The sequence below is a fragment of the Ostreococcus tauri genome (assembly GCF_000214015.3).
Source record: "Ostreococcus tauri WGS project CAID00000000 data, contig chromosome 11, whole genome shotgun sequence".
Taxonomy (NCBI): Eukaryota; Viridiplantae; Chlorophyta; class Mamiellophyceae; order Mamiellales; family Bathycoccaceae; genus Ostreococcus; species Ostreococcus tauri.
In genome coordinates this window covers 474,915-490,042 of record NC_014436.2, presented here as the reverse complement: position 1 = coordinate 490,042, position 15,128 = coordinate 474,915, and the positions used below count along the sequence as shown (strand labels likewise).

Here is a 15,128-nt window from a genome sequence, read left to right as displayed (position 1 = left end):
CCCGCCGCCACCGAGCCCGCCACCGCCGAGCCGAACGCCGAGCCCGCCACCACCGAGTCCGCCGCCGCCGAGCCCAACGCCGAGCCTGCCACCACGGAGCCCGCCACCACCAAGTCCGCTGCTGTCGACGTCCAGCCCGTCACGAGATGGTATTCGCGGGCCGCCTGCGCCGCCGGCACCGATGGGTCGAAAGCTCATGGCACTTGGTGTGTGCGCACCGGCGGCTCCTCCATCTCCGTCTGCTGCGCCAGATTCACATGATGATAGCGATACAGATGATGTCGTCGCGCGCACTCGTAAGTGGCTCGGCGTTTCCCCTGGTATTGCTGGTTCGGTGGCGCTTGCTGTAGTCGGCGCGCTCACCGCCGGAGTGCTTTACGTGCGCTCTCAGTGGGCGAAGAAAACCTCCAGATACGGCCGCGATTCGCAAGATCACGCGCCGATGGAGTCATCATACGAATATCATGGACGAGTACCGCGCACGGCTCTGACGTCCGAATGTACTCCAACGAGGACTCCATTTGAGGCTGTGTTAAATCCGCTCGCGGTTGTTGACAATGCGCTATTTACAGATGACAACCAAGCCTCGAGTCGCAGACTCACGACAGACGCGCGCGTCGGGCGAGGGTTGTAGACGCGAATCATGCTTCGCTGCATGACCGCTCCGTTCCAGCGCGATGTCGACATTGTCGACGATCGAAATGATCAGGACAGGGAGAGCGCTGAGGAGGAGGATAAAGTGAGTCAACCGAGCGCAAATGAGATGACTGACCAGAGCCCAGACTCGGCCGCAACCGATGAACCTGCCTTCGGTGAGCGCGTGACACCCGTAGATGAGATTGATACGAGCGCCATCACCGGTCTACGCGCCATCACGGCTCTTCAGATAGCGTGCGGACACTGGTTGCTTTTCTTCGGAAATAACTCGAATCCATACTTGGACTTTCAGGGTGGTATTGCCGTGAGCATCTTTTTTCTGATCACCGGGTTCGTCATGTACATTGCTTACCACGAAAAGGTACAGTCGGCTCGGTTCCAGTACTGGGATTTCATCAAAACACGATACATCCGCATGCTTCCGTTGCACTGGTTTGCGCTCGCGTGGTACGCACCTTTCATCGCGCTTAATTACAGAACGATAGTGAACGATTACAACTTTTGGCAAAACAAGAGCGGCGAGATCAACCTCATCATGGGAATCGCTCTCACTCCCTTTCTGATGCAGTCGTGGGTGTTCTCACTGTGCTACTGGAATTCCGTGTGCTGGAGCCTGAGTTGTCAGCTCGGGTATTACTTTTGTTTCCCGTGGATGACACGCAAACTCAATATACTGATGTCAAAAGTTGATGAGAAAGTATCGTCTGATTTCCAAGAAGATCCCGAGAATAGAGTTAGCGACGTCGACCGATTCGATGCCATCCAAAAGTCTTGCCGAAAGTATTTGTGGTACGCCTACCACGCTTCTTACATGGCGCCGTTGAGTCTGATGGGAGCGATGAATTCGCCCGCGTTTCGCAACATGTGGCGAGATGCCGACATGGATTCTCGAGCGCACGTCGTCGTCACCGCGCTTGATAACGATTTAGATGGCATGCGTGCGTACTTTTGCGGCCGAGCGTGGTTTCCCGTACGACTTCCCATATTTTTCATGGGTATGTTGCTTGGCGCAATGCGTCTGCGTTTGGCGCGTCGCGGCGTCACGCCGAACACCGAGCGGGTCTGGGCCAGGTTCACCGATTGTTTCAGCTTCGCCTTCAGTCTTTGGCTCATAGCCTGCATCACCGCCTCCGGTCTCGTCGCTGATTCCAAGAACATCCGCATCTTCAACGAGTTCTTCCTCACCGCTCCATGCGCATTTTGGCTCTACGGTCTCACCGTCACTCGAAAGTCCTTCACCGTTACCTTCCTTAGAAACCCGGTGATGCAGTCCATAGGCTCGTGGTCTTTCGCCATGTACCTTCTCCAGTTCCCCCTCTTCACCTCCTGGGCCGCTCTGGAGTACGACACCTGGCGCGTATTTCCCGAGTGCGACCGCTCGTCGCCCGACGTCAAGGTCTGGGCCGACTGCTTCCACAACTTCGACGCGAGCACGTCGCACCCCAACGTCGTCGTCATCGGCTTTTTATTTTTTCTCACCATTCTCAGCTTCGTGGTGCACCACGCAATCGAGAAACCGGGATCGAGATTCCTCGCCAGGCTCCTGCGGCGACGCTCTAAGTGAGGTTTCAACCGAATTCAAACGCTTTCATAGCACACGCGCACACACTGACGCCGTAAGGCGTTCGAACTCGCCTCGCAGGCGATCGATCATCCATATCGCGCGGTATGGACGCCGTCGGCCGTCACGTTGCGCTTCGCGTCGTGCGAAGAGGCGGACGAGCGCTGCTCGACCATTGTTGGGACGACGCCGAGCACACCGGGGACTCGGGCGCGACGCACGATGGAGTCTCCACGCGCATCGCGGCGTGGTTCGTGAACTTAATGTTGGCGGTCGCGCTGTTGATTTACACCGTGCGAACGTGGCCGCCGCCCGAGAGAGTGTTCCCTAGGAGACGACCGCTGCTGACGGTGCCGTGGTGCTGCTGGGCGCGCATCTTGGGATACGGCGTATTCGATTGGCGCACCGGGAGGCTCGCGCCGTGGATCGACTTTTTGAGGGAACGTCACGAGATCCTGAACGTTTTCGCGGGGGATTCGAAGTTTACCACGAAGAAGTGTCGGTTCGCGCACTTGCTGACGGAGCTCGCGAGCACGGCGGCGGTGTCGATGGTGTTGACGGATCTCACGACTGCGAAGGTGAGCGGCGGCTTCTGGACGAAGCAAATATGGGTGTTTGCGTTGTTGATGACGTACGACATCGTGCTCGGGATCGCGCTGAGATTGGCGGCGCTGGGGGCGACCAAGGCGAGTTTCGAAGCCGCGGAGAACGTGGGATTTGAGTGCGCGGAGAACGGAGAGTTAATGGATTTGGAGAACGAGGAGCAGCTCATCGAGATGGGAATAAAGGCGACGCGCGCGTTTAACGCGCTTCAGAACAGATTCGTGATGGTTTGCTTCATGTTTTCTTGCACAAATCTTCTTGTGAGCGCGCTCTGGACGCACTTGTCAAATCCCGCAGACGGATGCGGCGACTCTGTGAACACCTTCATGGCGTACATATACGTCTTCGGTCTGTATCAGGGATTTAACTTGATCGTTATTAGTCCAATGTCGCTCTCGGTGCGATGGTCTCTGGCCGCGTTCCTCGTCACGCGAATACCTGAGGTGAAGACGCCACAAGAGACAATGAACTGCTGTTGGCGAGCGAGGTGCCCAAAGCTGTGTGGCTGCGTGCCGCCGCTCGTCACGCCGCTCGATCAACGCACGGTGAGTCGATTATTCATGAGCCCGCGGAAGGTGGATAGAGTGACGACGAAGGACATCGCCGCCGTCGCCGCGGCGGCTGGAACATCGCGGTACTCCTCTCAGGAGTCGCCGTTGACTCCGATGACGCCTGTGCCAGAGATGACGAGAGATGCAGAGCCAGGACAGAATTTGTTCCCTTCGCCGTCGCCTCGATACACCGACGTCGACGCATCGACCGAATGCGTCGACGAAGAGATGGGAACGCCGGTGGAGGTGACGCCAGAGTTACAAAGATCGTTGAGCAGATCGATGAGTCATCGCGACGAGCCGTCTCCTGCAGACAAGTACGACATGCTTCGCCGTCAGGTGTCGATGCGCAGTGAAATCGATCCGAGCGACATCGATTACGTGCGTTATCCACACGGGAACCTGGAAGATCCGTCGACGATCGAGGAAGAAAATCAAGAGCCGGAACAAATCGCGAGTGAATCCGCATTCGCCGCCGCGCGCATGGCTCTCATGTCCGCTGGCAAGCTCACGCCGGAGCAGGCTTCGCGCACGAAGCACGTCACACATAATTGGAACACCATGCTCGAGCGTTCCGCCGACCACGATGAATCGCCGTCGGTCACCGTGGCTGAAGACATCCAGAACACGCCCAAGGAAACGTCGCCACCGACGTACGATGGGCGCGACTCACCCAAACCGACACCGCCGAAGCGCCGATCGTCCAAATCCAAAGAGTCTGCCGAGAGTTTATTCGACGAAAAACTAGACGAAGACCCGTGGGGGGAAGACGCGTGAGCGTAGCGATCACGAACGTCATTGTAAAAGGTGACATGTTCGCCGAAGCGTCCTGAAGCTTCACAACGTGACTCCGATGCCCTTCGCCCTCGCGCATCGCACATCGGTCTCGCCCACAATCACGCGACGAGACGCAATTAAAGTCGCGATCGCCGCCCCGTTTGCCGTCAAACCCGCGAGCGCGTCGCTCGTCGATGAAAGACAAGCTCAGAGATGTTTTGAAAGAATTTCGGACTCCTTGGTCTCTCTCTCCTTCAACGACGACGCGCTCGTAAAGCGGTCCGGTTTCGTGTGGTACGTCGACGCCAACGACTGTTGGATCGCCACCTCGAGTTCTGGCGCGTCGAAGGGAACGTTGAAATCGTTATCAACGATCGCGTTCGCGAACGGCGGTTCAGCTGTCATGGACTCGACATGCGAATACGTGAGCGACGCGAACGCGGGCGTGGCGTTCGTCAGAGTGCCGATTGGATTGTTAAAGATGCGTGACGCTGGGAAACCGCGAGCGGCGGCGATCGGGACGAGCGGGGACGTGGTGGTTGGACGCGCGTGTTTCGCGTGTGCGTGCGGGCCAGATGGAGAGCCGAGCCTTGCGAGCGGAATCGTGAGCGGATTAAATCGGAAGATTCCGGTGGTTGGTGGGCTGATGATGAAGGGGTTAATTCAGACAGACGCAACGGTTTCGGAGAGTTCGAGCGGAGGGGCTCTGTGCGATGGCGAGGGACGGGTGATCGGGTTGTGCGTTGTCCCGGGATCGCAAGGACGCGAGCCGAATGGAGTGAACTTCGCGGTACCCATCGACACCGTTCGCTTCGTAGCGGAGAGGCTGTGATTTATCTTTACTTGATGTATAGTAGCGCGTTCGGGGTGTTCGGTAGGAGCGAGCCGCGAACGACGTCGCGCGTGGCGGTGGCTATGAGATGGCGCTTGGTCGTGCGAGGCGGCATGTCCGGCGCCAAACTTAGAATTCTGGTTGCCGCACCAACGGCATGCGACACCGCCATCGACGTCCCGCTTTGGAACGCATACGCTGTGTCGCTCTCATGTTCTGCCCCGAGTATGTTTACACCAGGAGCGAAAAGATCGACGCACGGACCGGTGTTTCCGGAACCGTACCGCGCATCACGCTCATCAACCGCGCTGACGGTCAATGAATCTTCCACGTTCCCTGGAGAGATGGTACATGCGTCCGTGTTCTGGTTCCCACTCGCCGTGACGACGAGAACGCCGCGATCGGTGAGCTCTCGAACGATGCGCTCCAGCGCGCCGGACCAAACGCCGGCTTTGACGCCGAGTGCGAGAGACACCACTGCGGGCGCCGTCGCCTCAAGCTTCGACATTATTTCGACGACCAACTCGAGACCTCTGAGCAAGCTCGTCAAATCACCATTCCCGTAACAGTCGAGCACGCGAATGGGATGTAAAATCGTTTTACGGGCGAACGCGACCTGCGCCACGGTGCTTGCGACGTGCGTTCCGTGCCCGTCGCAGTCGTCCGGGATGTCGTCTTCATCGACAAAGTCACTTCCAGCTCCAAAGAGTTGGTCCCGAAACTCGACGTGTGTGCGACGAACGCCGGTGTCGAGGATGAAGACGTGAACGATCGAGCCGAAGCCTTCGTGGTCTCTCTCGAGAACGACGGAGTCCAGGGGTAGCATGCGCTGGTTCATTCTGTCGACACCCCAGCTTCGGGAAACGCCTGAACGGGACACGGCGTCAAAGCCGTCCTCAATGAACTCGAGGGTGGGAACGCACGAGCGCAACGCGTCTACCTCGAACGAATTAAGGTGCAGCGAAAACGCTTTCGCCAAGCTCATCCTATTCTTGCACTTAATACGCAGCTTCCACAGATGGCACTTGCTGAGAATTTTAGACGGTTGCGGATTGCCCTCGAGTGCGTCACACATTTCGTCAACGTCTCCCTCGTGTGACACAACGTATGATTTACGCGGCGAGAACGCGTTTGCGCGCGATACACATGCCGTAAGGACGACCGTAGTGAGAAATCGCCGCATTGTGGTGCACAGACGAGTTTGTTTCTCCACATCGTTGGAACAAATTGCAGAAAGGCGCATTAACATATTCTTACAAAACGAACCTATCGATAGCGACGGCGACACCGTCCTGTTCATTGGACTCCTCGAGAACGTGCGCGGCATCTTTTTTCGTCTTTTCCGACCCGTTCGCCATCGCGACGCCGCATCCGATTATCTTGAGCATCTCGGCGTCATTCTCTCCGTCGCCGCACGCGACGACATCCGTCGCCGGATTGATGTTCATGGACTTCAAAACCTTCATCACCCCTTTCGCCTTGTTGTTCCCCATCGGAATAATTTCGAGCATGTCTGCGACCGCCTGCGTGATCTCAGCGCGTCCCTTGAAGGCGGCCTCCCAGATTGGACGGACGGCGTTGATGCTCTCCTTGCTCGGGCCCATCAACAAGAGCTTGCGGACGGAGCGCGCGGAGAGTATGTCGTCGACGGAGGCGACGACATCGCTCTTGGGCTCGTGAAACGTGTGATGAAGCACGTCTAACAGCACGTTGTCCTCGAGTGTCGCGCAAGTGTCTCCGCAAAATGCCGTGAGCGCCAACCCGTCGTGGACAACGTCGTCCATCATCATGAACGCGTCCCGCACGACGTCTTCGGGCATCTTCGCCTCGTACACGAGCTCGCCGCCTCGACCGTAAACTTCAAGCCCCTGAAGGAACACCCCCGGGGTATTCTTGCCGACGATGATTCCGTCCAGACCTTGCGTTGATGCGGCGCGAATCGCCGCCGGTCTCGCCTTACCCGTGGCAATGATCACCTCTACGCCCGCCGCTATGGCCCTGCGCAAGGCATCTGCAACGCCCGGTGATATCACGCTCTCCTCGTTCAGCAGCGTCCCGTCCAAATCTGTCACTAGAACGCTCCTCTGCGTCGACGACGATCGCGACGACGAGGTCGACGTCTCATCGACCTCACTCCCGCGCGTCGTCAGTCCCGTGACCTTCCATCCCAACTCGCTCAACATCTCCCGCTCCGCCTCCGCCATGGCCACCGCCTCGTCCTCGCCGAGCTCGTGATCGAGCCCGAGTAAGTGCAACAATCCGTGCACGAGCAAGACTCGACACTCGTCCCGCAACGAGTGGCCGACCTCCCTCGCTTGCGTCGCCGCCGTGTCCACACTCACCACGACGTCACCCAGCACCGCCATGGGTCCGAAACTCTCCGCGGGAAAACTCAGGACGTCCGTCGCGCTATCCTTTTGCCTGTACCCAGCGTTCAACGACCGAATGTACTCGTCCGAGCACAGCGCGACGCTGAGTTCCATGTGTGAGACGCTTCGCGGGAGCGCGCCGCGCGCCGCCTTTCCGCCCGCCGAGTCCCCGCGCGAGGTCAATAATTTCGTCATCACCGCCCGCGCGTCCTCTTCCACCTGAACTCGCAATTCATTTAAATCCAGTTCGTTTTCCATCACCTCTCGCGGTTCGTTCCCATCCTCATCGATGATCATGACGTCGGCGACGCACTCCACCGAGCCGACGTAAAAGCTCTCCGCGACGTCCTCCGCGTCGTCCGCAAACCCATCGTCGTCCTCCCCATCGCGCGCACTCGCGAATCCCCGACAGAGAGTTTTTTCATCACCACGTTCCCGCCGTCCGACGCGCGCGCGACGCGCGAGCGACGACGCGATCGAGGATGTCCCGCTCGAAGAGCGCACGGTGTGAAAGTCACTCGAGCGAACGCTCGACGCTCGAGCGACGATGCCGGGCGTCGCGACGCTTCTGAGGACTCTCGGACGTCGAGAACGAAGATGCGCCACGGCGCGGGCGAGCGTTCGAAGCGCCATCGCGCGCTGTGCGAGTCGTGAAGTGAAGAATGGTGGGCGCGAGCGACCGAGCGCGTGCGTGTTCGTTTCAGTCCCCCGAACGGGACGGCTCGGCGCCGCGGCGACGATGGAGGCGAGCGATGCGCGCGGGCGACGGAGGGGTGCGAATCGTGAAGATGAAACATGGATGAAACTACCGGTATTAAATTACCAATTACTAAAAACGCCGAAGGAGCCGAAGATGCCGTTGGCGCCGGCGGCGTACTGGAGGAAAAGGAGGATGCAAAAGGTGACGACGGAGACGTTTACCAAGTCATTGCTGGACCCGTTGAACTCGTCCGAGCGACCTTGGCGACGGATAGAACTCTCGGTGACGGGAATCGCGAGCTTGGCGCGGTCGTAGTTGGCCAAGAGCTCGCCGATCTCCGCGGGCGGAACGTTGACGTTGTCCTTGCCGAGCTTCCGGCGAGACATGCGCGTGGTGTACGGAAGCGCCTCGATCACCGCCTCGGCGAGATCGTCGATGAAGAGCGGATCGGTGTCTAGAGCGGGGACGCGTCCCCACTTTTTTATCCCACTCTCCTCGGCGAGCTCGCGGTACTCCATGTCGATTTCCTCCAGGGTCTCGATGTGCTCGCTGACGAAGGAGATGGGCACGGCGCACAAAGCCTTGGTTCCCTTCTTCCCCAGCTCGCGAATCGTGTCGTCGGTGTATGGCTTTAACCACTCCACCGGCCCGACGCGCGATTGATACGCCAACACGTGCTCGTTCTCGACGCCCAAAGAGCGCAGATCCTCCATGATGAGTCTGACGCACGCCTCCATCTCATCCTTGTAGGGATCCCCCGCCTTTTCGACGTACGACACCGGCACGCCGTGCGCAGAGAAGAAGATGATCGGCTCCTTTTCGTCATCAAACTTCGTCTTGAGCGTCTGTGCGATCATCTGACTCATCGCTCTGACGTACCCGGGGCGCTGATACCAGGATGGGATCACCGTGTGGCGCACCTTTGCCAAAGCTTCGTCCTCGGCAAAGCACTGCTCGAGCAAACGCAGGCTCGATCCTGAGGTTGAGATCGAGAACTGCGGGTACAGCGGTAGGACCACCAATCGATTCACTCTATCGCGCTTGATGGCATCGATCGCGTCCTCGGTGAAGGGCTTCCAGTATCGCATCCCGACGTACGTATTGGCTTCGATCCCTCGTCGTTCGATCGCCTCCCGCAGAGCCTCCGCCTGGGCGTCCGTGATCGCCCGCAGCGGCGACCCACCGCCGATGGACTCGTACGCCTCTCGACTCTTCGGTGCGCGCTGCGCGCTCAACACGTTCGCCAAAAACCCTTGTAAAAACTGCACCGGCCCCGGCAAGCGAATGATGTCCGGGTCGGCGAACAAGTTGTACAAAAACGGCTGCACGTCGTCCAACGTCTCCGGCCCCCCCAAGTTTAACAACAACACCCCGACTCGATACTCCTCATCATCCATGGAATCAGTCGACAGATAAAACGCCGCCGGGTCGCTCGCGTACGCCCGCGCGCGCTCGATCCCCCGCCGCGCCCGCGCCCCGCCGCGCCCCAGGCCCGCCTCCGAGTAGTGCAACCGTTTATTCCCGTATCGCGCGAACACCCCCGCGTTCTCCTCATTACCTCGCGACATTACCACTCGAGTCTCCTTCGACGATCCACTCGCCGTCGTCGCGCTCGGCGACGCGTCTCGCGCGTACGCGCACCGCGCCCGTCCGCGTCTCGCCCGCCGTCCGCGTCGAAGCGACCGCCCGCGCGGCGTCGAGATCGATCCCCCGTCGCACGTCCGCGTCTCCATCGCGGTCGTCTCCACGCGCGCGCGTTCAACGCCGACGCACGCGCACGACCGTCTGCGCCCACGCGCGCGGCGTCGCGTCGATCACCCGCGACGCGACCGGCGTCGTCGTCGTCGATGGCCCGATCGTGGAGCCGCCGAATCCTGATCGAATGTCTCACACCGCGCGCGCGTCCGCGATGTTCACGAGCGGTCTCGCGCGCGCGCGATGGACGACAACGACGCGCGCGCTCGACGCGCGCGCGGTCGACGCGCGCGAGGCTCCGGCGCGCGATCGTCGGCGTCGACGCGATGGCCGCGCCGTGTGCCGTGGTCGGACATGTGGTACGTATACTATACACTCGGTGTCTATGTGTGCGTATGTACGTATATAAAAGGACAGAGTGGTATATATGTTGTCACACCAGCCCGCACATCGACCGCGACGCGATCGACGCCCGCATCGGCGCCGCGCTCGACCGCGCGCGGACGTTCGACGTCGATGTCGCGCGTGACGTCCGCGTGCGTCGAACGCGCGCTCGCGCGCGGTCGAACGCGCGCGCGTGGGGGGCGTGACGGAGGAATGATGCGCATCGCCACGCGCGCGTCATCGACGGCGAACCGACGCGACGTGTGCGCGTCGCGCGCGCGATGGCGACCGCGGACGACCGGCGCGCGCGTGGCCTCGAGTGGCGGTTCGGAGATCCCGGGATTGCCGGACGCGGAGCGATTGATGGCGAAGTACGCGGGGGACGCGGCGCGGGAGCTGGGACGGGGCGTCGCGCGGGCGACGCGACGAACGAGCGGGACATCGCGCGTGGGATACGACGGTGTGTTCGCGCTGTTATTCATAAATTTTGCGTTGTTCGCGATGGATCATTGGTTGGCGATCGGGGCGGTGAAGACGCTGTATCTGAATCACGCGCGGCCGACGTGGTGGCAATTCGTGACGTCGACGTTTTGTCACGCGAATTGGGCGCATTTGAGCTCGAATATTTTCTTTCTGTACATCTTTGGGAAACTCGTGGAGGAGGAGGAGGGGGCGTTCGGGGTGTGGATGTCGTACATCGTGACGGGGGTGGGGGCGAACGTGGCGTCGTGGTTGCTCCTGCCGAAATCCGTCGGGGGCGTGCTCGGCATCGGCGGGGCGGCGACGGTGAGCTTAGGGGCCAGTGGCGCCGTGTTCGGGCTCTTTGCCGTGTCGGTGTTGGTGAAATTGAAATTCAACTGGAGACGTATCTTGGAGGTTGTCATTCTCGGACAGTTTGTCGTCGATCGATTTTTGACCGAGGCGAAGATGGTCGCGGCGGCGGGGTCGGGGGTGGGCGCCGGCAACGTCAATCACGTCGCACATCTCGGCGGTGCGATCGCGGGAGTGTTGCTCATTTTCTTCCTCAGTCGACTCGTGCCGTCGTGAGGACGTTCAAGACGCGTCGAGCGCGTGAGAGACGGGGACGCGACGACAACCTTTCCAACTAGCGAGTTGTGATATTATCAACGATCGAAAACAAAACTAAAATACGCCGAACCACGTGAACACGGCGAACGCGAGGAAGAGCAAACCCCCGATGATGCCGACCGTTCGTTCGCTGATGCGCTTCGACAGCAGAGATCCACCGACGACGGCGATGAGCGTGGCGATGAAGTGCCCGAGGGTGGCGCCGCACGCGACGCCCACCGGGTTCTGCGCCGCGCCGAGGGCGATCGTGGCCAGCATGCTTCGATCACCCCACTCGGCGATAAATATGAGCGTAAAAGTCTCAACCATGGCGGCGAAACCGGGAATGATGCTCCCCCGTCCGCTCTTTGACTTGCACACGACCTCCGTCGCGGACGCGAGCTCACCGTGCGCCTCCGGGGTGTCCCCGGCGGGATCCGTCTCCAACGCCTCCTTGAGCGTCTTCACCCCGAAGAACACCAACATCGCCACCGCGGCGTACTCTCCCACCGGCAGCGTCGCTTTCATCGACGCCGGCAAGCTCTGGAACGCCCTCCCGATGGCGACTGAAATCACCGTCATCGCCGCCAACGCGCTCGTCGCCCCCAAGAGCACCTTCAACCGCCCCAGGCGCATCGCCAACAGAGCGGCGATGAAGAAGGTCTTATCACCGAGCTCACTGACAAAAATCAACGCGAACGCCGCCGTGAACCCGCTCCGCGCCATCGCGTCCACGATTTTTTGCCCCGCGTTCCCCACGAACGCCGTCGACCCCAAATCCAACGCCACGTACAAAATCACCGCCGCCAGCGCGCACGAACTCGCCACCACCGCCTGCAGCGCGAACGGCGTCGTCACCGCGTTCGCTTCATCGTTCACGCGTTTCATAAAGTCGACGTCGCACGCGTCGCCTCCCGCCGTCTCGCGATCGCTCCCTTCCGACCCCGACGCCGTCGCCGCGCGCGCGCGCGTCGCCCCGGCCCTCGCCCGAGCCATCGACCGCACCATCCCACGCCCACGCACGACCACGACCGCGCCTGTCGCCGTCGTCGTCGTCCACGCGCGTGGATTCTGTCCCCATTGGCCATCGATCGCGATCTCGCATCGTTTGACGACGACGCCGCGCGACGTCCCGCGCGCGCGCGCGCGACATCGCGTCGTCGTCGTCGTCGTCCACGCGGGCGCGCTCGGGCGACGCGCGCACGACATCTCGAGCGTCGCGCGGTGCGGACGCGCGAATGGGGCGCGAATGAGGCGCGCGCGGCGGTACAGTCAGCGCGCGGCGGCGGCGCGCGGGCGACGCGGTCCGGGCCCGTGGCGCTCGGTCGGGATGTCGTCGTACGCACACGTCGTCGCGCGATCGTCAACTGCGCGCGATGCCGCGAGCGATGCGCCGAGCGGGGACGTGCTTTGGGCGATGGGCGCCGACGCGGACGGCGAACGCGGAACGGCGACGCGGACGGCGACCGGGACGGCGACGGCGACGCCCCCGGGCGAGGGCTCACGTCGCGCCCGCGTCGTCGACGCCGATGGGTCGACGATCGATGGCGCCCCGAGCGAGTTTCTTTGATTTTTTGGCGACCCGGACGTCGCGCGCCTTGGACTTGGACGCGCGCGCGTCGGCGACGGCGCGGTCGCGGGCGCGCTTGAGCGCCGCCTTTGTCGCCGAGGCGCCGATGAGCGTCGGGGCGTCGCGGAGCCCGAAGGCGCAGGCGCAGTGGCCGAGGTGCAGACGCTTGACGTGAAAGATGTGCTTGAGAGCGCTCGGGAAGGCGGCGTAGGCGCGGACGTGGGCGCGGAACGCGTCCTTGGCGAGGGCGTCGTATCGCGCGTCCGAGGCGATTTTCGCCTGGAGGCGACGGAGCATGCGCTGGGACGCCGGGTGCAGATGCGGGGCGTCCGCGAAGGCGCGCGTGTCGCGATCGCTCGCGTCCTCGGTGCCGCCCAGGACGTCGAGCATCGCCGCGGCGCTTCCCTTTTTGAAGCACACGCCTTTTTCGGTGAGAACCTCCGCGAACTCGCGCTCCTTGGGCTGTAAGAACAGCACGGCTTCGCCCGCGGCGCCGAGACGGGCGGTGCGACCGACGCGATGAATGTACGTCGTCGCGTCGCTCGGTGGGTCGACTTGTACCGTGGCGCCGACGCCGATGAAATCTAAACCGCGCGCGCCGACGTCGGTGCACAGCAAAACACCCGTCTTCGTCTTGGCAAAGTTCTTGAACACGTTTGAGCGCTCGCCTTGACTCAGCAAGCCGTGCAGACGGAAAATCTCGTACGGGCCTTGCACCGAATCGTCGTCGTCCTCCACCTTACCCTTGCCCCCGGCGGCGAGCCATCGGAGAGTTTTGTAGTGAAACTCCACGGATTCGCACGATGAGAAGAAGACGATCGCCTTGGAGATGGATCCTTGCATCCAACCCGCGAGGAGACCCGCCAACGCGGGCAGTCGAGCCTTCATCGAAACCTCCACCGCGGTGTGGTTCAATCCCTCCGGCATGCGCACGCGATCGCCACCCGCCATGATTTTTGCCATTCGTTTCAACCCCTCGACGTCCATGCCACCCTCGTCGTCGCCGTCGCCGTCGCCGTCGCCGTCGCCGACGATTTCCAAGTCGTCGCGCTCGGGCTCGACGACGACGGTGACGGGGTCCGTCATGCGCTCAGCCAGACGAGCCGTCCCCGGGGTGAGCGTGGCGGAGAGCAGGGCGGTACAGATGCTCGCACCCTCCGTTCGCCGTCCGATCTCGTTCAGAATGGCGTTCAGATCCTCCTCGAATCCCAAATCTAATAGCCGGTCCGCCTCGTCGAGGACGAGCCATCTCAAGTTGTCGACGTTGAACGATTCCGTCATGCGCAAGTGATCAAGGAGCCGACCCGGAGTGGCGATCAATAAGCACACCCCTTTCCTCAGTCGCGCCTTCTCCTTAGTCCTGTTCTCCCCGCCCATGATCGAGCTCGTCACGACCCAGTGAAACGGTCGTCCCACGCGTCTCGCCAAATCCTCAACCTGCGTCACGAGCTCTCTCGTCGGCACGAGCACGAGCCCGCGCGTGCCCTCGTTCCTCGTCACCCTCGGCGTGATCCCACCTATTTTACTATACAGAGGCGCGATGTAACTCAGCGTCTTCCCCGATCCAGTCTCCGCCCGGACCAAGACGTCGCGTCCCGCCAACATTCGCGGAATCGTCCGCGCTTGCACCGCCGTCGGCGACGCGAACCCGACGTTCTCCACTAAATGTTTCACCATCGTCTCCGGAAGTCCGCACTCCTCGAAACTCGCGGGTTCTCTCCCGAACACCCGCGCTCGGCGTCCGACCGCGTCCGAATCCTCGTCGCCGTCGCCGTCGTCGCCGTCCCGAACCCCCGACGCGCTCGCGCGTCGCATCAACCCCGCCCAATCCCTCGGATCGAACGTCATCCCTTCGGCACGCTCGACGTGCACTTCGGACGGTCGCTCCCTGGAGAGTTCTTGATCGGCACGCGCCCGTCGCTGGGCGACGATTCGGACGCGGACGCCGAATCGCGGTTCGATCCAGTCGCCGCGCTCAACCCGCCGCGAGCGTACGTCTTCAACGTCTGCGTCTCGCCCGAAAACCGCGGCCGAGGAATCGCCGAATTCATGCTCAACGCCACCGCCGATTGGCTCGCCGCGCACACCGACGCGCGGGCGGCGTACGTGCACGTCGAGCGCGACAACGTACCCGCCAGACGCGCGTACGAGAAAGCCGGCTTCGCCGCGGAGAGCGCCGAGACCGACGCGGAGGCGCTCGCGCGCGAGAGACCGCCCAGACTACTGCTCCATCGCGAGATTACGCGACGATGATTACACGACGATCAAACCCTCAGTACTCGCTCGGACGCGTTGAAATCACGCGTTATAGACGTCATCGTCGTCGCGCCGCCGCGCCGCCAATCCATCCGCGCGCGCATT

General features: G+C 61.7%; 10 protein-coding genes across 10 annotated transcripts; 5 read left to right on the top strand and 5 right to left on the bottom strand.

Annotated features, from left to right (window-relative positions):
• Window positions 1-643: 643 nt before the first annotated feature.
• OT_ostta11g02720 (Acyltransferase 3) lies at window positions 644-2,221 on the top strand (the record flags this gene model as incomplete). Its single annotated transcript, XM_022983056.1, has 1 exon — window positions 644-2,221. One exon carries the CDS (start codon window positions 644-646, stop codon window positions 2,219-2,221), a length of 1,578 nt encoding a protein of 525 aa, XP_022839984.1.
• Window positions 2,222-2,325: 104 nt separating this feature from the next.
• Window positions 2,326-4,149, top strand: OT_ostta11g02710 (unnamed product; the record flags this gene model as incomplete). The annotated part of the gene is made up of 1 exon (XM_022983055.1): window positions 2,326-4,149. One exon carries the CDS (start codon window positions 2,326-2,328, stop codon window positions 4,147-4,149), a length of 1,824 nt encoding a protein of 607 aa, XP_022839983.1.
• Window positions 4,150-4,225: 76 nt separating this feature from the next.
• On the top strand, window positions 4,226-4,981 carry OT_ostta11g02700 (Trypsin-like cysteine/serine peptidase domain; the record flags this gene model as incomplete). Its single annotated transcript, XM_003082043.1, has 1 exon — window positions 4,226-4,981. The coding sequence occupies one exon, from the start codon at window positions 4,226-4,228 to the stop codon at window positions 4,979-4,981; it is 756 nt and encodes a 251-aa protein (XP_003082091.1).
• Window positions 4,982-4,988: 7 nt separating this feature from the next.
• Window positions 4,989-6,164, bottom strand: OT_ostta11g02690 (Peptidase S8, subtilisin-related; the record flags this gene model as incomplete). The annotated part of the gene is made up of 1 exon (XM_003082042.1): window positions 4,989-6,164. One exon carries the CDS (start codon window positions 6,162-6,164, stop codon window positions 4,989-4,991), a length of 1,176 nt encoding a protein of 391 aa, XP_003082090.1.
• Window positions 6,165-6,234: 70 nt separating this feature from the next.
• OT_ostta11g02680 (Endoribonuclease YbeY) lies at window positions 6,235-7,983 on the bottom strand (the record flags this gene model as incomplete). The annotated part of the gene is made up of 1 exon (XM_022983054.1): window positions 6,235-7,983. One exon carries the CDS (start codon window positions 7,981-7,983, stop codon window positions 6,235-6,237), a length of 1,749 nt encoding a protein of 582 aa, XP_022839982.1.
• Window positions 7,984-8,169: 186 nt separating this feature from the next.
• Window positions 8,170-9,783, bottom strand: OT_ostta11g02670 (Ferrochelatase; the record flags this gene model as incomplete). The annotated part of the gene is made up of 1 exon (XM_022983053.1): window positions 8,170-9,783. The coding sequence occupies one exon, from the start codon at window positions 9,781-9,783 to the stop codon at window positions 8,170-8,172; it is 1,614 nt and encodes a 537-aa protein (XP_022839981.1).
• A 709-nt stretch (window positions 9,784-10,492) lies between these two features.
• OT_ostta11g02660 (Peptidase S54, rhomboid) lies at window positions 10,493-11,176 on the top strand (the record flags this gene model as incomplete). Its single annotated transcript, XM_003082039.2, has 1 exon — window positions 10,493-11,176. One exon carries the CDS (start codon window positions 10,493-10,495, stop codon window positions 11,174-11,176), a length of 684 nt encoding a protein of 227 aa, XP_003082087.2.
• A 96-nt stretch (window positions 11,177-11,272) lies between these two features.
• OT_ostta11g02650 (Uncharacterised protein family UPF0016) lies at window positions 11,273-12,193 on the bottom strand (the record flags this gene model as incomplete). Its single annotated transcript, XM_022983052.1, has 1 exon — window positions 11,273-12,193. One exon carries the CDS (start codon window positions 12,191-12,193, stop codon window positions 11,273-11,275), a length of 921 nt encoding a protein of 306 aa, XP_022839980.1.
• A 505-nt stretch (window positions 12,194-12,698) lies between these two features.
• Window positions 12,699-14,615, bottom strand: OT_ostta11g02640 (Helicase, C-terminal; the record flags this gene model as incomplete). Its single annotated transcript, XM_003082036.2, has 1 exon — window positions 12,699-14,615. One exon carries the CDS (start codon window positions 14,613-14,615, stop codon window positions 12,699-12,701), a length of 1,917 nt encoding a protein of 638 aa, XP_003082084.2.
• A 201-nt stretch (window positions 14,616-14,816) lies between these two features.
• On the top strand, window positions 14,817-15,020 carry OT_ostta11g02630 (Acyl-CoA N-acyltransferase; the record flags this gene model as incomplete). The annotated part of the gene is made up of 1 exon (XM_003082035.2): window positions 14,817-15,020. The coding sequence occupies one exon, from the start codon at window positions 14,817-14,819 to the stop codon at window positions 15,018-15,020; it is 204 nt and encodes a 67-aa protein (XP_003082083.2).
• Between the last annotated feature and the right edge of the window lie 108 nt (window positions 15,021-15,128).